The sequence below is a fragment of the Labrus mixtus genome, chromosome 6 (genome assembly GCF_963584025.1).
Source record: "Labrus mixtus chromosome 6, fLabMix1.1, whole genome shotgun sequence".
Lineage (NCBI taxonomy): Eukaryota > Metazoa > Chordata > Actinopteri > Labriformes > Labridae > Labrus > Labrus mixtus.
The window spans coordinates 12,827,091-12,847,570 of NC_083617.1; the positions used below are offsets into that span (position 1 = coordinate 12,827,091).

General features: G+C 40.9%; 1 protein-coding gene across 2 annotated transcripts; it reads right to left on the reverse strand.

Annotated features, from left to right (window-relative positions):
* Positions 1-606: 606 nt before the first annotated feature.
* Positions 607-19,859, reverse strand: wapla (WAPL cohesin release factor a). Of its 2 annotated transcripts, XM_061040034.1 has the most exons (20): positions 19,551-19,859; positions 18,511-18,918; positions 17,624-18,332; positions 16,374-16,678; positions 16,110-16,240; positions 13,818-13,913; positions 13,016-13,201; positions 11,557-11,693; positions 10,545-10,656; positions 9,081-9,311; positions 7,689-7,800; positions 7,406-7,503; positions 7,071-7,147; positions 6,382-6,557; positions 5,917-6,032; positions 5,545-5,784; positions 4,553-4,769; positions 3,609-3,697; positions 3,416-3,511; positions 607-2,492 (listed from the first exon to the last, which is right to left on the reverse strand). In XM_061040034.1, exons 2-20 carry the CDS (start codon positions 18,890-18,892, stop codon positions 2,427-2,429), a joined length of 3,576 nt encoding a protein of 1,191 aa, XP_060896017.1. In that variant the 5' UTR covers positions 18,893-18,918; positions 19,551-19,859; the 3' UTR covers positions 607-2,426. The 2 variants fall into 2 exon arrangements, with proteins under 2 accessions (XP_060896017.1, XP_060896016.1); XM_061040033.1 differs by lacking the exon at positions 19,551-19,859 and having other exon boundaries at positions 18,511-18,946.
* Between the last annotated feature and the right edge of the window lie 621 nt (positions 19,860-20,480).

Below are 20,480 nucleotides of genomic sequence, written 5' to 3' on the forward strand. Positions count from 1 at the left end.
GTGTTGCCACATCTGGCGTTTCACATTTAAAGCCCATACTTGTCCCCGCTTGGTGTATGTATCATGGTTGACACAGCTGTCGCCTGCATGGAATCAGTATTAGCAGATAACGTTTCACTACGCTCCCCAGACTCCCCGAGCTATTTGTAAGTTTGACTCTCTGCTAGGCAAGTGCAACCGGATTCTTTTGTTTCCATTATGCAGCAGTCAGTCAGGCTGAGGGCCCGTGTCCACAAGCTGTCACCACGGAGTGCTGTTAAGTATACCGACCACGCTTTGGACTCTAACTCCATCGCAGCCAGTTTGTCAGGGAGGAGAAAGAAACAGAAACACACACATCTCTCAACATACACACTTCCACACTTCCACTTATAGCCTCGTAGGGTTGCCTCGAGCACAGACACAAGCGGAGAATAGAAAGTTTAGCATTCAGCAGCTGCTGCTGCTACAATATATACATGAGCACAAAAGGAACACTAAACAGCTCTTCAGTATTGTAAAATGTTTTCCTCCCATAGTCTGAATGCATAAAGAGGGTGAACTTACCAGTGTGGAAATGAACAAAAGCATTTGTCTTGTTTCAAAAAAAGAAAAACACATAGGGAGTGTACTGAAAGTATCAACTTTTCTTTTTCAGATACAATTATTTACATGTAACCAAAGAAAATGTCCTTAAAACGAGTACAAACGGTTTTTTCTCTCCACTCTTCCTGCAATTTTTCATCAAATTCAAACTCAGACATATTGTATAAAATAAAAATATCAGCTTCGGGAAAAAAAGTAGTCTAAGCATTTTGAATGTCCATTAACTGCTATGTACAGGAGTATTTACAATCTAAAATACCATTCAGAGCAGAAAATTTGCAAAGTAATTAACAGTAAACACAGATGCAGTGATGTTCACTGCAGCCCTACAAAACCAGATCTAACTTATCTGCTTATACAGGTATGGCTGTCGTTCAAATCAGTGATCGTACATGTGAGCAGTACAAGGCGGCAGCATCAGTTTTAAAAAATGACACTAAAAAGAATAAATAATGGGGAGCTTAATGCATGATGTCCAACACAGACAGATCATGATGCTATTAGAGGGAAAACATGAAGCTACATGTGGCTGGACATGAAGAAACCATCAGGAGATCCCCAACATGACTACAGATCTACTGTATGTTTGCATGGAGTAAAGCCGACATAACTATTCAGCTGATTCTGTCACATATTTACTCTGTCCAGCCACCGAGCTGTGTCTCATGGGGCGTATTTTAATGACACATGATGTGAAGCTGGGTAAAACATTTTCAATTACAAAAGGAAAAGAAAGCATTAAATTAAATACATTTAAAATGATCATTTCAATACAAATTCAAAAAGGAAGCACGACCATTATTTTGTAGTAATTCATCACATCTGTTATACCTGTGAGTTTTCAATTGTAATTTCATGATGTATAATTTAAAGAAAGGTTTAATTATCTAAACTAAAATATGTCCAAATTGATAAAAGCTCAAAAGAAATCCTTAGTTTAGCACAGCATCTTCTAAATGTCATTATCAGTCAAATAACGGATCAAAGTTTGAAATCTGGATTTCGTTTCAAAATAATTCAGAATTCAGATTTTTAAAATGCCCTAGAAAGTGGTGAAATAATACAAATCAAAAAACAGAAGAGAACGCCTATGTGTCTTGAAAACTCACCATTTAGTGGATAAACGGACACAGTGAAAACATTGAAACAAAAGCTTAAAAAAAAAAAAGGCTCTCTTTCCCTTAAAACATTCAAGCCAAATGCAAACATGTACGTCAAACCAACGCATTCAGATTCATTCTGCACGAGTTTACACATAAAGACATCATTCTAACATCCATGAAAGTGATTGTTTTTTTTTCATGCTTATCAATGATTTCACCCCTTGGCTTTGATGTGGATGAGAAGAGATTAAAATGTAATGATCCGTGAAATCTAATCGGGGAGGTTCACTCTCTTGCTGAGCGTCCAGGAATCGAGACCAGGCGGCGGACAGGAGATTCGGCCCTCAGGGGGGGCCCGTTAGCATCAAACCTTTAGGACTGTTTCAGAAAGAGCTTTCAGTCCATCTTAATACTTGACATTCAACTGATTATTTTGAGTTTCAGCCTTGCCTCTGTCCGATTCCCAGTTACCTGAGGATGAATCTGGATCCGACTCTTGACTGTAGAGTGAGTAGTTTGGAACCTACATAAGCATGAGCTAGCAGGGCTTTGGTTCAGGCTGTGCTCCAGAGGGATGCCTCTATGGGTGAGAATTCATTGGGTGATCTGGTGTAGCTATGGGATTGCTGCCTTAACCTCCACTGACCCTCTTGTTATTCCTGTCTGTGAGGGGCGGGTATCAAAGTAGCCTGGGATCCCTTTAATGTGCAGAGTGTGAGTCGTCTGTCTGGCTGTCTATTAACAGTGCTCCAGGTAGTCGATGACCCGCGAGATGGACTTCTGTCCTGTGGTGCCCATTGAACACTGTGTGAGGAGACAACAGAGAAACAAGAGTGTGAGGCTGCAAATCTCTTTAACTCCTTAACAGCGACGCCTTGTTGAGCTTCTGTTCGTGATATTTATGAACCAGATGGTTCCAGTCGGCAGTTCTGAAGGGATGAATCACATTCAAAGCTTCTGCAAATTGCACAACTGTGACTGAAATTCCTCACTTCAACATAAATGCTTGAATTATTTTTTAAATAATCATTTATACGAGTGCCTGAATGACGATGCTTGGATGCAGCCGAGCCATCCTTAATTGATAACAATTTATTGATCATAGTACAGTGGTTTGTGTAAGTCGAGTGCCGCTCCAGGCTGTGTGAGACATTTGAAACTGGCTAATAAGCTGCTGAGAGGTACTTTCAAATGAGTGACAATCACAGAGCCTCTTCAAATACATGCATTCACAACCATTTCAGACATTAAGCATTCTGCACTCTCTGTGTTAATGAAATAAACAGAAATAAAAGCTTCCATCTCTCCCCAAATTGCAGGATTTACTCTGTAAGACGCTCAGTCATTGTGCAGAAAAGGATGCAAACACTGCATTTAGATTTGTTGCGGTACAGAATCACTGTCTGAGAATTAGTGTATTTGATCCAAGACTCATCCCGGAACAAAAAACTGTGTTATTGCTCAACGGATCCAATTAAAAAGGTCTTTTGGTTACTTCAATGTAGTTTGCCTGGAGCTTACGATCACACCAACATTTTTAGATTTACCAAAAAAAAAAAACACGTCTGATGGGACAAGTCTCTGTTATCTATGAGATGTACTGTCTATGTTTGATATTTTTAAATCAGTGTAGTCTTTCACTTTAAACCAGTTTATATGTCTAGTTTCTCTTATCATACTGGTGACAGTATCACAACGCAGACGACAGAACGTTGGGTCATACTCACAGTGAGGTTCATGAAACTCAAGAACTTCTTCAGCATTTCTGTCATAATGGAGAAATCCCCTTTAGGTAGATTCTCTCTCACAGTAGTCACATTTACCTGAGAGGGAGAGAAAGGTGTGTGAGCAACCAAAATTAACACTCAATAACGAAAAAAGAAGCTGCAATCATATCCTGTGTAAGTCTGATATTCTCACCTGGCTGCCCTGGCAGAGGCAGCCCAGCAGCAGAGCGGTGTAGGAGGCAACAATACTGTCCTCCATATGCTTGCCTGCATGCTGCAGAGCTACAGCAAACACAAGGGAGAAGGAACAAAAAAAGATTAAAGAAATAAACACATACTGCCTCTTTTGGAGGAGAAGGTTGCAAACTTTCATGCTAGAACTGCTGAGTAGAACCCGGTTTCAAATCCCCAGAGAACTTTTTTTTTTGTTGTTGCCTTAATTCACCGCTCAGTTACCCAACAATCTGCAGTGTGGCTAAAACATTAGTAAATAGTGCCAACATGTCCCAACTGTTTTATTGTGCTTATTGAAGACCACGCTGAAAGGACGAGCAAGTAAAGAAAAGAGGTTTTGTATTTACGAACAAAACTGTGTGTGCACTGCTTTACTGGGAATAAATCACTTCATTACTGATTCATACAAAATAAACAATTCAAGAAACAACTCATACACATTCAGTGGTTGCAGTTGTGTCATTCCATTGTCTGTTTTTTTTTTTTAATTGGAGAAATTATGCACAAACATTTATTTCCAATATAGACTCTTCCATAAAACATAAGAGAATGTAGAATATTGAGTTTAAAGCTGGAAATAAAACCATTAATAAATGATCAAAATATGTGAAAATGCATGTTTATAGTGCAGTCATAACAGGACTGACTGACAAATTGCTCTCCTGTAGCGGGTACATCTGTAAAGACTTTGTCATCTAGTGGTGAAGTGCAGTTTTATGGACCCTAAATACGGCCTACATATCTGTTCCAGCTTAATGCAGAAGTATTTCATGTTTAAAAACTGTTTTCATGGGAGAAGAGCTGTAACATCAACCACATTTATCGGGACTATTTTTTAACCCAAGCTAAAAACAGCTCCCTTTTAAAACCCACACAAACACACCTTCAAACAAACATGTCTACCTTTATTTAGGTCCAACTCTTCATCCTCTTCCTCTTTCTTCTCGCTCTCTTTATTCTCCGTTTGGCTGTCGTTGGGTTCGGCTGCCACCCACTGGATCTCTCCCGACGTCTCCTGCCACTCGCCGCTTTTGTCCAGCGCCGGCTTGGGCGCCTCGCTGATGAGGTCATCAGTCTTAGCCTCAGCAAGGATGGCGGCACGCTCCCTCTCCAGGAAGAACTACGATTTAGAAGGGAAAAACGTTCAAAAAAATATGTGAGCTCTCGACAAAATGTGCAAGATTTGAACCATTCAAAGGGAAGGAGAGAAAAGCAGTTAAGTAGATCGTTACGGTATTCCTCCTGGCAAGGTCAAACAGAAAGAAGGTGTGCCAAAAACTCTGCAAGAAGTGTCCAAGTATTCAAAGTGAAAGGTAATTTTAAAGTTAATGACCAATTTGCTCTCCCAGGTTCCTTTTAAGCTTTCAAAAAACAGAACGCTAATGAGTCGGTTGGGTAAGGACTTTGGTAAAAAAGTCATATTAATAATGAAGAACAACATTAATAATGACAGTTTTATCTTCAAACTCCAATCCTCAAGTGACTATGCATCGATTTGCACTCGGCTATTACTTAAATATGCGTCTTCAGACCTTTGCATTTAGTTAAAATGCGCCGCAGGTTACACCTCAGGGCTGTGGTGGGTTATACAGCACAGGGGGGGAATTTTAAATGATGATACAGCATAACAGCATCATCCATATTAATCAGTGTACGAGAGTGATGTTTCAACTGTCGCTCTGGGAAAACAGGTGAAACACCGGTTCAACTGTTCATAAAACACAAAGAATCTTTTGAAGAGAGAGGGGAAAAAAGGCCACATTGATTTTTCCACATGACTGCTCACAAAGTTACTTCAAAAGAAATCATATCCTCTTGTAGCCAAAACAACAAAAAGAAATCCCCCCTCCATAAAAAAACACTATAATATTAAATGAGTCATAGACACTTCCTACCTTCACCAGAGCAGCCAATGCACCGGTGGATTTGGGCTTGTCAGCCCCGTCTCCCTGAGTCTCAGCTGTGCTCGGCGGTGCTGACGCTGAAGCTTCTGCTGCTGTGTCAACTTGTGTCGGGTCGGCCGGCTGCATCAGGCTGTCTTCCAGACAGGTGTCGTCGACGCTGAACTCCATGTCCACCAGACAGTGGCGGTTTCTGGAGCTGTACTCCACAAGGTTAATTAGCAGACCGAGACCCTGGTACACACGACAGAATACTCAAATAAGTCACACACATAGGCACAGGCATAACCATGCACAGACTGAACACATATCTTGTATAGGTTTTTTTTTTTTTAAATATCGTTTTTGTGTTCAAAGGTGCCTTACCAGTACTCGCACGTCGAAGCGCTGCTCCTGTGGGATGTAGCGTGGGACTCGAAGGATGCAATTCAAAGCTGTTACTATTAGCTGTTCCTGCTCACCTGTCTTTGTGCTTCCCCACTCTGCAGACAAACATGACATCATTGTTAAGTTGTGCAACTACTTTTTCACTCCCTGCTGACGACCTAAATATTTCATTTTGTAATCCTTAAAGAAACTGAACTTTTCACAACCAAATGAATAGAAATACACCCCTCCACTGATACTATACATCCAAATATTACAAAGTAAGCAGGGTCATAAAATTATGTTGTTTATTATGTTTAATGCAGTTAACCATACACTGTTCTTATGTATAACATCAGAAAAACAGTAAGCTATGATATTGATTTTTTTCTGCTCAGCTCCAGAAATACCAGATCAAATCATCGAACACAGAACAAAGAAACATAAAGGAGTAATGGAGAGTACCATTATCATGTGTGAGGTTGAGCAGTACTCCTATGACAGCCCTCATGCAGTCCTCCACCGCCTTGCCCACGTTACTGAAGCTGCAGTGGGGCAGTGCAGCACTTGACACTGACAGAGAGCTGTTGTTCAAAGCCCTGCTGTACCGCTGGATCATATCCTCACAGTACCGCAGAGCTCTGATGAGAGAGAAAAACAGAATAATGGGAGAATATATTGAGCAAGTCAAATGGCAGAAACAGTTTGCCAGACAAAAATGTACCGGGGGGGGGGGGGGGGGAGAGGAGGAAGGATGACAACATTAACATGAAGATGAGATTTTAAAAACGCAGATTAACCACAGACACGACCCACACTGCTAACTCGTGTCCAGAAATACAGAAACATTAATCCAAGCTTAATCCTCGGTTTAGTAATCCTAACTGGCTCCAATGCTGACATTTATGCTGATCAGGGTGCTAATTATGTTGTTGTCTTTTTTAGGTTAATACTTTTCTAATTATTAATTTGTGTTCCTAAGAACAAAATGTATTCATTAACAGACATGAACATAAATAATCATGATATCATTTTACACAATAGGAACAATAGTGTTGTGATTAAGTAGACTGAATGAGCTGTTGTTATAGCAGTCGGTGTCTAAAGTGTCTGTGTCCAGTCAATAATAGCTGCAAGCTGTATGTGTTGCTCACCTGGAGGACGAGACAATAAGTTGCGAGTCTTTGTAGGCGATCAAGTAACCCTGGTTTTCTGGGTTTGCAACTGTCACCTGTTGGCAGAAAATGAAAGAGAAATAAAATCAATAGAGGGGAACGGATCATTGAAAGATCTGAAAGTAGTACAGAAAGAGAGAATGAGAGGGAAGACTTTCACGTTTGATCACTGACATGTCAAATTTGATGGTTCATGAGTGACATTCAGTGTTTAAACAATGGAAAAGTTTCATCAAATTCACAACTCTACTTTTGCCCTGAAGTTTCACTTTGTCCTGACTTTGGGTGAGAGAACACTACAGAGCGGTACTTACACTTTCAAGCACTCTCAGACACCTCTCTGCCCCCCACAAAGACGCCACCAGGTTCTCCTTGTCGTCCTCTTGGCTTAGGTTCTGCACACACTCTTTAACTGTGGCATCACAACACAAACACCGTATTGATCACTACACATCCAGGATGGCGACATGAAAGTGAGCAGCTGTGACACTTGAACTTAGAAAGCACATCTTTGCATGTATACATAAATATAGAGTCTTACAAACCGCCCACTTATTACAGCTTATGATGTACCATGCATCCCATACACACACCTACCTTTGTCTACAATGTGATCCAAACCTCCCAGCAGCCTGAGCTCTTCTTTGAACCAATCACCCGCTCTCTTGGAGGTGAGAGAGAGCAACGTCTCCATGGCAAGGTGGCCCGTCTACAATGGAAAAAAAACTAGTAAAACCTACACATAATAGTATAAATATTGTATTTTATTCAGGTCTACAGCTGGTATAAATATATTTTACTCTCGACCTTCTGTCCATATAAACTGAGCAATAAGGAAACAAAAGCACCTTATGTTAATAACTAATTAATACATAAGGAGGGAAAACAAAGAAATGTATGGCTTTATATAACAATTCATTTGTGACCCAGACAACGTAGGAGTCCAGCAGACTAATCTTTATGGGATCACCTTAAATATTTAATAATAACTTCTACATAATAAAACTGTTCGCGTAAATTTTGCTGTATAAGACGCACTTTTAATACCTATTATTTCCTCTAAAAGTTGGCTGCATCTTATACACCGGTGCGACCAATATACCAGTATAAAATGCTGACACACACACACTGTCATTACGGAGAGTGCAGCAGCCAGCATCACACACGGAACGGCGCGAGATGACGCGACTGAAAATGCATGCTCATTCATTGTGTATTGCAAGCTGTGCTGGGAAACATAGCGACACAGACCAGACTGGCTGCGCTACTCTTTAACATCTTTACTTCTTTCCTCATGCATTTAAAGCAATCTGGCATATTGTTCAGGAAATAAAACTTGTGCAGTGCTCTTTTGATTGAAAGAGTCCTAGATTAAAGTTAACGAGTGACCAGCGGAGTCGGGCAGCATGACTCGCGGGCTCTCGGTATTTCACAACTTTTACCGTTGGCCGAGAGCTCAACTACCGTACTGTAGCTCGTAGGAGTGCAAACAACACAAAGCAAAAACAGTTGTTCATAAAAGAGTGAAACCGCTGTACACAAACTGTACGTGGTGGACTTCACCGAAAGCAATAGAAATCATCACGCAGGAAGGTTTCCTAGAAAGAAGGTTTTCTTTCTAGGAAACCTTCAAAACTACCAGTGTTTTATAAAGTGGTGTGACTTATATTCTGGATTTTACAGTATCTTGAGGATCACAATCAGTACGATTAGAACATCAAATGCAACTCTCCTTTTATATAATGTAATATCTTATACAAAAAGGTTCATATTTGAAATCAGGAACATGAATAAATGAGATTGAGGTGCATTTTGGCCTCTATTTAATGAACTCAAGGTTTTTTTTTTTAAGTATTCAATAAAGTTAACCAAGTATTTATGAATTTTGAAATAGATAACTAAATAAAAATGGTAACACCCATGAGAAGATTTTTGGGAGGTATATTCGGAGGTGAAACATGTTTAATTCATCATTCCACGACAACCCACCGTGATGTTCTCCAGGTCGAGGTGTTTGTTGTGCACCGTCTCGCACAGCTTCCTGATCTTCTCCTTGACCTTTTCCACCTCCTTCGCGGTGAGCTGATCCTGGTGGGCAGAGTAGTCCTGGTCCAGCTCTAGCAGCTTGATCATCAGTTCCAGGCAGGCCCTGTCCAGATCCATGTTGAGACGATCCCGGCTCAGAATGTACATCAGGGCCGCCGTGCAGAGAGCGAGGTTCTGACAGAACAAAGACTAAGTTTTACAACGAGGTGTAGGTGGTGCTGAGCGTACAAAAGGTCAGACCTTTGGACAGGCAAGAAAAATCTGACACCCATGAGCATTTTCTGCAGCATTGTCCAAGTTAACAAACAGGGCTTGTGGGGATAATTAAGTAATTTACGCCTCTGTGCAACAAGGAAAGTTCTCACTAGATATACAGCAGAATAAGAAAGGTTACACTTCAAAGATGACAGAAGCTTTACTAACACCTCCAGGCTTTCACTTCTACATAATTATTAAAAGGAAAGTTGACTTATATGACCCTCAGGCATGTAGAAGTCAAACACCCTGTGCATTTGTAAATATAGCAGAGGTGTTGAGCAAGTTATTAAAGAAAAGATCATGCTGCTCAGATTGACTGGAGCAAAACTTCTTTATAGAGTTGCTCTGAAGCATGACACCAGGATTTACAATGTCATCGCTTGCTACATCGACACACACATTTGTTACAGGCACAAATGTTTCTTTACTGTGTAGAACCCGACTGATTATTCAGCCAGCTGATAATATCTGCTGATATGAGCACATCAAGTGACTACCGGTATTGGCTATTTTATCTCTGATATAACTAGATTTAGTCACCGATCGAAAAGCATTTATTTTTTATCTAAATGGCCAACAGGGTACCCCGTGCACAGCCTATACCTTCTCAGGTGCACACGGTTGCAGGAACATGTCATGAAAAATTGATCAAACTCTACAGCACACTTGACTGTATTTTATTGTGAGCGAAGCATTTCATTTGAGTTTCACTGTATTACACCAGCAGGGTGGGCTATATGGATTAAAACAAGCATTAACACCCTCCAGAGTGTCAAGCTGTGATAAACGTACATGCGCAGTTACTTTCCAGTTGAGTCACCATCTTGTCTTCGTTATATATCTTTTCCCGAGGTGTATGATAACTGCATTTGAGGGATCAACAAAATAAATCCGTATCTATCTATCTATCTGTAAAAATCAGCCGATACATAAGTATTGTTTTTTTTCTCTGCCTAGTATCTGTCTAAAAAAATCCTATATCTTCGACTGTGAGGGACATGTGTGTCCTGAAAATTCAGGCATGCATGTTGAACAGAGAACATTTCTATACCTGACAAACAACAGTTACTACTTTGCAAGTTCTAAGTTGCAAATGTATTATCAATGGTCATTCATTTTCTTTTCTTTTTTAAAGAGAGTTTTACTGACCGGGTGCTGTGGAGCATCACTGAGCATTTTGAAGACCTGCGCCACTTTCCCTCTGGCCCGAAGGTGCATCCTGAAACCAGGCATGGCACACCGTGTGGCCAGGCTGATAATACTGCAGCGGTGAGAGAGGAAGAGAAACGGAGAATACCAGATATGATGGGTCAAACATTTCACATCAGTAATATCAGTCTTTTGCTAAAGGCCAAGATGAATGAGATAGGAAAGTGTCTCTGGCTTCTCTGAAAAACTGTATCAATATTTGTGATTTCCATCTCAGATATGTTCTGTTTGGTATTTTCTTTGATTTCTTCACTTTTTACCCATTTCTTTCTTCAAATAGAACTGAAAAACATTCTATAAAAAGGGAGGCTGGACTCCCTGAAACTTTTCTGAAGTCAAAGCTGTCTCTCCTGAGTGGATTCAATTTTCACAATGGAATGACTTTGTGCTCCGTCAGACTACAGAAAAACAGGCTTTATCTTGTGAATCGCCCCCAACAAAAGATGGGAATAGAAATGAGACACACAAACATTAGAGCAGAAAGGAAGGACAATATGTGTACACATGCTGTCTCTATGGTTCTCATTTTTTGTCTAGTAAAAAATGAAAAAAAAAAATTGTATGAATGGGAATAAAACACAGAAGGGGCAGATTCTTTATCCAAACATACTGTTAACGTCAGTGGTAGAATATTAAATATGGCATATCAGTTTCTCTTTTCACTTCGCTACCTTTTGCTGCTTTGTGTGAGAATAATATTCTATTATTTCATTTCATTTCATTCAGGACAACTTTGATCAACTGAAGCAGCTGCTCCTTTTGCTCCTCTATAAACCGGCTGATTATAGATTACATTCACTAACGTAAGGTGGAAGGTGCTTTTATCAATCAATCAACCGAGGGAGGTACTTGGTACAAACTAGTATCATCAACATGCAACTTGAAAGAAAATCTATCAGAGCAGACTGCATAAAGCCAATCAAAGGCAGATCTGAGTGTGTTTTCCACTCACCTAAGGCATCTTGTGTTGAGAGGCTGACTGCTTTTCAGCCCCGTCTCCAGGTACTCAAAATCATCGGTGAACTCCTGATTTTCTCCAAACTCCACCACGTCGTTGAAGTGCTTCACATGCTGCACCACCGTGTACAGCTGGTGGAAGGGGAAGGGGGTTAATTACAGTTAATTGGGAAGCTGTGCATCTGTCCAGAGACACAATCAGCTTTACACAAACACAGCCAGAGAACTGCACTCATTGTTCAAATTTCCTCTTTACTGGTTCCATTTGCAGCGATAGCTTACTGTGCTAATACCCATCATCAACAACAGCCCAGCATGGGGAGCTGGGGACTGATCAGCCATTGACTCAGTGTGTTTTCCAGTATCTAAAGTCGTGCTTTGTGTGCTCTCAGTATGACCCAGGAGGTTTAAAGATATCACTACTGTGTAGAAACAGCTTTGCTGAAGCTATTCTACCTCGGGAGTGCGGTGGCTAATAGGCGGAAGACACAAGATGTATGGGAGTTTAATTTAACAGCACCTGTCCTCTTTGCTGCTTCTAACCCACGATAGGGTTCATGTAAACCAAAGTAAGCCATGACATGTCACAAAAGAATGCTATCCCTTTATTCTTTAACCTGTGTGGAGCCTGGATGAGGATGAATAAGAAAAAAATACAGCTTCACAGTTGATTGCAACCCAAAGGAGTTAAAACAAACAAACACACAAATAAGCATTTACCGTAAAATCCGTTGTATAAGAAATTTCATTTTAAAAGTTGGCCAGCACCAGTGCGACCAATATACCAGTATAAAATACTGAAAAACGCGCCGTCATAACCGCAGGTGCAGCAGCCACTAACTGCGACCTGATGCCATTGAAAACCCATCCCCATTCCCCGTGTATTGAAAGCTGGTTGCACGCTGTGCTGGGAAAGACGGCGACACAGACCAGGCTGGCTGCATAACTTTTTTCACATATTTTCTCCCTCACGAGGTCATAATCATGCATTTACAGAAAAATGTGGTATATTGTTCCGTAAATAAACCTTGTGGAGTCTTCTTTTGATTTAAAGAGTCCTATATTACAGTTAAAGAGTGACCAGCGGAGTCGGGCAGAACGACTTGCAAGCTAGGAGTCTGTGCCTCACAACTTTCCCTGCAGCTCGACTACTGTACTGTAGCTAGTAGGAGCGCAAACTCCCGAAAGTGAAAACAGACAGAACTAAAATAGCGACACAGCCGCACAGAAAATGCGCGTTGTAGACATTGCTGAACACAATATAAATCGTCACGCAGGAAGACAGTTTAAACTTTTTTTTCTCTCTGAGACCTTCAAAACAGGGTGCGTCTTATATACCGGTGCGACTCTTATTCCTGATTTTATGGGAGATGCAAAAAAAACAACAAACAGTGCCTCCTCTCCCTCCTGTTCTTCAGCAGAAGTCTAAAAACATCTATACACTCCACTCTCACCTCCTTGTGCTCCTTTCTGCATTTGAGGGCAGTGACAATATCCTGGTTGAGTCGCGTGGGGAGGGTCTCCGACTTTGTGACTTTGGGCGGCGGTGGAGGAGCTTTGAACAGGCCATCATCTTTATGGGAGTTGCTGTCCTTGCTGCTGCTGCTGCTGCTGCTGCTGCTGCTGCTCGGTAAAACGGCCTAGGGAATGAAATAGGTTGGAGAAATGTAGCTCATACTATACTGATACAAAATCTGTTTAATGATGCATCAGCAAGAATTACCGCAGCTGAACGGTCTTTTAAGCACACGGGTCATTAATAAGAGTTGTTAACAGATGTCAGATGAGTTAGTGCAAAGTTTAAAAACAACTTGCAAATCCCAGTTGCTAAGCTCTGATTAGTTTGTCTGAATAAACATTTATTTCCATAGAGGGGAGTCAACACAGTTTGTACAAGTAATCTCAGGTTCACTTGTCAGAGAAAATAACTCCTTGTTTACAGAGAGAGACTAATTAAAGCAACTCAACAAAACTGTTGACTACTTAGAGACCAATAAACAATATGATGAATTGAGGACGGTTGAGAATGTGTATTCTGTAAACAAATGGCTCAAGCTGTTGGCTTTGGCTTTACATAATGCGTTGCTGGATGGTTTGTCTGATTTGTGAAGGAAAAGAATGAAATGCATTTCCAAAGAGAACTTTCACCATCTTTCAGTCCACCAAGTGTGCCTTTACTGCAGTTTTAAAAACTTCAAAGCTTAATAATGTTTGACTACATGACAAAGACCACCAAAAGAGAGAGAGAGGTCTTACCGGAGCAGTTTGAGACCGAGAAAGTGGAGGCACAGGTATCTCTTCGGGCTCAGGTTGGTTCCAGTGGCGAGCGTTGTAAACAGCTTTAGCAGGCGACTGGAGGAAGGAGAATTTATTCAGCTTAATGAAAACGCAGCATTACACCTGATATGATGATAGTGGTCTATATCAATTATTTGCTTTATTAATAAACAGCTAAAAGTTCAACGTTCAAAAAGTATATGCATAAAGAATGAATGTATCGCCATTGTAACACAGCCTGCGCTATTGTTGTGAATTAAAACAACTGAACACATAAATATTGCAAACTGCAATCTAGATGATAGACTGAGACAACAGCCGCCTCAGTGGGGAGCACAACAGACCCAAAGCAAAACAGTTCCACAAAATGACACATTGCACACTTAAATTTTATATCACTAAGACATTTTGCAGAGTTTGTTCATGATCTAAAAATAGTAAATACACACTTTATGAAGATAGATCACACATAATCCAAAAACACACTAGCAGAACTAGCTAGAAAAACAGGGCAAATGTGAGCAATACAAAAAAATACTACAGATCAAAGAAGAGTTATTGCAATAAATATGGTGGTTATTACAGGGGTTTACTGCATTTACAACATTTCTGGTATTGCCAGCATTTTAAAAAGTTCTGTAGAAGCAAGATCGATAAGAGCAAGTTTCATCAACTGCTGCTCAATATTTATCAGCTCCGACCACCAAAATAGTACGCTCAGTCTCAGTTACCATGGTTTCCACAAACAAGCAGAAAATGTGGCATAACCAAAAAACAGCAAACAGAAATCGCACTGCCAACTAATGTAGGCAGAGTTTAGCAGACAATGCAAGTATGTAGTGCTCATGAGGGTGTTGGCCAGTACTGTGTAGCTACGGCATACATTCAACACAGAAGTATACACCAGGCTTGAGGCACATCAATCTGCCACTTATCTGTTGTTGCCAGTTTTCTCGTTTCCATGACTTGTTAACAATAAATGTTTGTCTGATGCCACATTCAGTGTTTACAGAATGTTTTGCATGCTGGGTCTGTGTTTTCCCTGCATGTAAAATGTAGACATACAGGAGACGCTGCTGCTGTCACATACCCAAGCAGACACGTCTTTGCGCGTGGCAGATTTAAATTAAGAGTGTTCCTCGCTACCAGGTATCAGCTCATTAATGCTGTGGCCACACGTATGGGTCGTTAACGGAGCAGATGTGCCGCTGATTGTTTACTCTTAGCAGCTACACCTGAAGGGCACACTGTGATCTTAACTTAAGTTTGAACATCATTAAAAACGCTTGATGACATTGAGTAAAACAATAACAAGCAACAAGTTTATTTGTTAAGTTTATGAGGAAATATGGTGTTTAAAAAAAGAAAAGTAAACACAATGAAGAAAGACAAAACAATGCGATGTCCTTCCCCCCCCCCCCAATATCTTTCAGCCCTAGTATAAATATTGTCAAATTTCTTATTTTCAAACCGATAATCATTAAGATATTTGTGATTCTTGTATTCAAACTACATTATATGCATGTCTCATATATACTGTACATGATCATCGTTTTATACAGTATATACTTAGACTGCATGTAAAAGATGTTAATGTTAATTAGCATCAATCACATAATTCAGAATGTAACATTTTTTTTAAAGCTTATGATCAAAGTTTATGAAAGTTACATCATGTTTCTCCTCCTCTCTGTTTCGAGATGGCCATGCTCAGTAATGCTCAGCGACCAGCAGGCTACTGGCCTCATCTGACCAGCCACAGATGCAAATATAAAGCCCAGCCAGTAGTTGATCCAAAAGGTTGCTGTGTTACACTTGAGTTACTTCCTTAGTCAAATGAATAGTCGACCTCTCAGCTACCAGTGCAAGCTCATAAAAAGTAAAATCAATAGATTGATAGCTAGGTTCTGCAAAGATATATAGCCTCTGCAGACTTCTCACCAGTCTTAACATTGACATTGACCCTGTTGCAGAGAAGAAAACGTAGCATGTGTTGTACTGAGCATGCACGCCTCAAGTCTGAAACTTTAGTGCAAAAACATAGAATAAAATTAAGACCATATAATAAGGTTTCATCTTAGCTTAGTTTCCGCCCCCTTGCTCAATTTCTATCGCCTCCTTTAGCCTATTTTTAGGTATTTGTTTTATAAATCTTTTTTTTGTAAGTCTTTATAAAGCAGGATTTTCATTTTAGCAGGTTGGTGGACAAAGCTATCGCTTAATTAAAGCAGTTAAAGAAACACAAAGACAGATTCCAGCATGCTCAATTACCTTTTTGGGTCCACTGAAGATCTTTTTGAATCCACTGCCACAGTCTTTAGACTTGTCACCTGGTTTCCCTGGTCGTCCTTTTTGCCCCTCAGGGCCACCAGGACTGGAGTCATCAGAGAAGTCAAAAGTATCTGTTGAAGAAAACACAATGTTGATGTTGATTTAGGTTACAATTACTTCAAAATACATCTTTATTATAATACCAATATAACTGAACATAGTATATTATAAGTCAAATAAAAGTTGTCTGAATAATCTCCTCACCTGTATTGCTGCTGGCCTGGCTGTCCTGAGAGTCGCTGGTATGAGGGCTGTCCACACCGGAGCTCAGCGCTGCTAGGGCTGCAGCCGCTTTCTTTGCCTTCTTCTCTTTAGCCTGAGCACTCTCATCATCACTGTCACTCTCGCTCAGATCGTCAAAGCCAAAGTACTTGATCTTGTAGCTGCTCTTGCCTGCTATGCCACCATCGGGACCCTCCTCGGCCCCTTGGTCCTTGTCCTCAAAGCCAAAAAACTCTAGTTTGGTCTCAGTCTTGGTCTTCTTGGTCTTAGTCTGGGTGGGTCTGAACCTGGGACAATAAGCAGAGGGGATTTTTTTGTTGTTGTTGTTGTTTGTTTGTTTGTATTGTTTGTGTTGATTTAAAGAGACCGTGATAGTAATGAGGAAACTGAAGCAAGACAAGTCAAGAAAAAAAAAAAGACTTGTCAAGATCCAAAATTTGTACAACTAAAAACACGACTTTCTGTCCGTCTACAATTAGCTAAACAAGACAGAGAAATTAAAAATAAGAAACTTCTTCTATTCAACATTCATCATCATTGAAGGGGATGGAAATGGTAAATGAATTAGGACATGTATGGCACTTTTCTAGTCTTCTGCACTCCACTCAAAGTGGAACAATATTGATGGGAAGATACCCAGGCAGGTCTGCATGTCACATAGGCATAAAAACAAAGACTTCAACAGCAAGTGGCTATGTAAATGTATGTTAAGTGCAAGCTTTCAAAAAAAGGCTTTCAGCACTCCAAGTAATAATACTTGAAAACCACTTCCAATTAATTCTATATGCCGATGCCATTCCTCATAAGATAACCTTAATGACAGGATTTTAGAGAACAATATATAGCCCTATACCTACAATACAGTATCCATACTCTTCAGCATATGAAAGAAGATGTACTCAAACCATCAAACCATCAGTCATTCTGGTGATTTCAGTGGAGTAGAAAACCATGAGGTCAAAGATGCACCTTAATCGATCGTGTGGGTTAGCACACTACTTACTTTGACACATACGTTAATGGTTTGTGGCTGGCCCATTTTATTGAGCACTAAAATTTGAATACTTGCAAACCTGCTAATGCCTGAATTGTGACACATGGCACAAAAGTAATGAGTTACAATTACTATGAGTTGCATGTCCTCATCGCCCGTTAAAATGACACGTTCCGTGTTTGAGCGCATGATTCAAGAGACGACATTTAGAATAATACGCTCCAGAACGCAGACATACCTTGTAGGTTTTGGTGGCGGAGTATCTGTCTTCTTCTTCATCTGACCTGCTTCTCCAAGGTCGGCAGGGGCAGCTGGAGTGACCAGTTCATCAATACTCCGCTCTATTGAATCCTGGATGGTGACATTGCACACAGACAGACAGGAAGGGTGCAAAACCGTGTAGTCCCGTACCCTTCCACCACCCCTGCCCACAGGCTTAGCTGCAGGCTTAGCTGCTGGTTTAGCATTGACAGCAGTACTACTTGCTCCAGCAGAAAGGACACTCTTGGGTTTATCTTGGGCATTTTCGGTGGGCTGGTTGCTGTTGCTCTCCGCCTGTTCAGAAGACATCGTGTTAGACTTGCTGGGCCGCAGGTACTTCTTGCAGTTTGAGGCTCTTAGGGTAAATGGGGAGGGGGGAAGGTTGTCCACTGGTTCTGGTGGAGGCTCTTGCGCATCACTTTTCATCTCTTCTGATGGTAGTCCGTCATATGAGGAAGAGGTTTGGAAGTCTCTGCTTCCACCTGGTGCATCAGTGGCCAATTTAAGAGTAGTGTCTTTATTAAGAGAGGAGTAAATGGGCCTCTGAGACACGGCGAAGCTGTGATCCTTTGAGGGGACTGTGTTAGACAAAGAGTCCATGAATGCAGGTTTTTGGTTGCTATCTGATGTACTTTTGTAACAGGACTGGTTATTGTTGACAGCCTTCACTTCAGTTGTTTGCTTGCCTGTGAATAAAGAATATTTAAGATGATCAAATATATCAGCTGCAACAAAATAGCTAGCAGACCATCAATGAACTAAAATGCAGAGACAAATACTGAAAAGGAAGGTAAGCTTTGGGTAGTAAATTGTCTGTTCTGACATCAGATAAATAGACGTGTACAGTCAATATTGATTACTTACTTGTGAACATGGCTACTGAGCTAGCAGATCCCTGTGCAGAAGAAACAACGGCCCCACCAGCCTGCACTGCGGTCATTTTTTTCACATCCCCTTCATTGACTTGTGACTTGGACACACCGCGAGAGGTCTCAGTCTTGGCCTCGTCGTCACTGTCAAACCCAAATGGGTCTTCTTCATTGTCACTGTCCTCAAGCCTGGGTCTCTTCAGCAAGTCAGACGTGTCAGGTTTTAAAAGAGGCCTTTTGGCCCCCAATTTGGCCTTGTAGGTGGTCTCCCCCCATTTGGTGGTCAATGTGGGTTTTTTATTGGAAAAGACCTCTTCAAATTTCGAGTTAGCCTCCCCTCCCTTGCGGTTGTATGTTTTACCAAATCTGGATGTCATGATGGTTGCTATATGTTACATATTCCCTGTGAAAAGAGGCAGAAACGAGTCAACACAACACAACACACACACATGTTAAGTAAACATATGTCACTGTTCAGCAGACTGCAGAATTTTTGCAGTAATGTTTAAATGTGACGCAGCAAAAGCGAGGACTCGTTCCCTCAACAATCTGTAGAAAAAGGTTGGATTAATTAACCTGACGGTGGCTCACAAGTCATGTGTCAACTCCTGGTGGGAAGCACACAAAATGATCACGGCTAGCTCGCTAGTTGAAACTGCAAAGCTTTTAAAACGTCGTCGGTCGCTATATGATAAATAAGATACGAAGCAAATGCGATCTAAATGAGTTATAGAATAAATCAGCGTTGGACACGTAACCAAAACTCGTTCAAGCAGGTAAGTTAACTAAACTACGATGATTAACCCCAGCTAGGCCTTCTCCTGTTACTAAAGTTCCTGTAAAGTTAGCAATTAGCAGTTAGCCTCCACACTGAGCTAACATTAGTCCCAATGTTTACATTTCACACCCGACTGGATACAATGCTGATTTTTTTTCTTCATTTAATTCGTATTATATAATTCAACATGTGCATTGCAATATAGAGTTGCTGCATTAACATTTTTTTAGTTAAAGACCAGAAGAACAAACTGTTACCTTTCAACAAGCTGGACGTCCGCTTGTTTGTTAGCCAGCCGGCTAGGCCTGAGCTCACACCCGCGCACAAACCAAGCGGGTAAAGTCCGCGAAGCGCTGCAGAAAAGGCGCTACAAACACACCTGCACACGTAATACACCTCCAGAACAATAAACCTCACAGCAGAGGAGTAACCAAGAAGCTTCCGTAGGTATTGTAGTCTAAATACAGTGGATAATCTGGACTTTTAGTATTCTGTAGTGCTACTGGCGGCCATTAAAATATCCCCTCCCTCCGCGCTCCTTGCCAAGACCCCCTTGTAGTCTGCTGCGAGAGGGGGAAACAGCCAATCAGCTACGGGGAGGTTTCTCCGTGCTTTCAGAGCGTGTCAGCAAACGTGACTCTGATTGGTTTAATACTGAGAGCATAATAAATGATAGGGGGCGCTGGAGGACCACATTAGTTGATTTAAACCAAGGGTGGGCAACTGGCGGCCCGGGGGCCACATTCCAACATATCCTCGATAAATATAGTATCATATTATATTTTGATATTAACTCGGTAACACGATTAATGATTATTTATTCAAATAAGGAAACCCTCGACTATTAAATTGTGGAAAAGTGTTTTTGGGGCCTGATGGAAGGTCGATGCCCAAGGGGTTTAAGTTCTTTTAGTGATTAAAGTAAGCTATATGCAATAAAATGTGAATTATAGAAACTGCTTTCATCGTGTCTGTTCTGAACTGTATGGACTGAATGTTCAAACACCTGCAACATGCTGGAAGCAGAGAGCAGAGAGACTGACTCTGGTCTGGGGCACAGATGGTGTCAAAGAAATTAATAGTGTGTTATTCACAGCCTCGGGTCTGCAGGCCAAAGTGATCCCAACTGTAACAACACTGACATGACTTTAACTCAGACAACACTTCATCCTTCAAAGCATGAAATT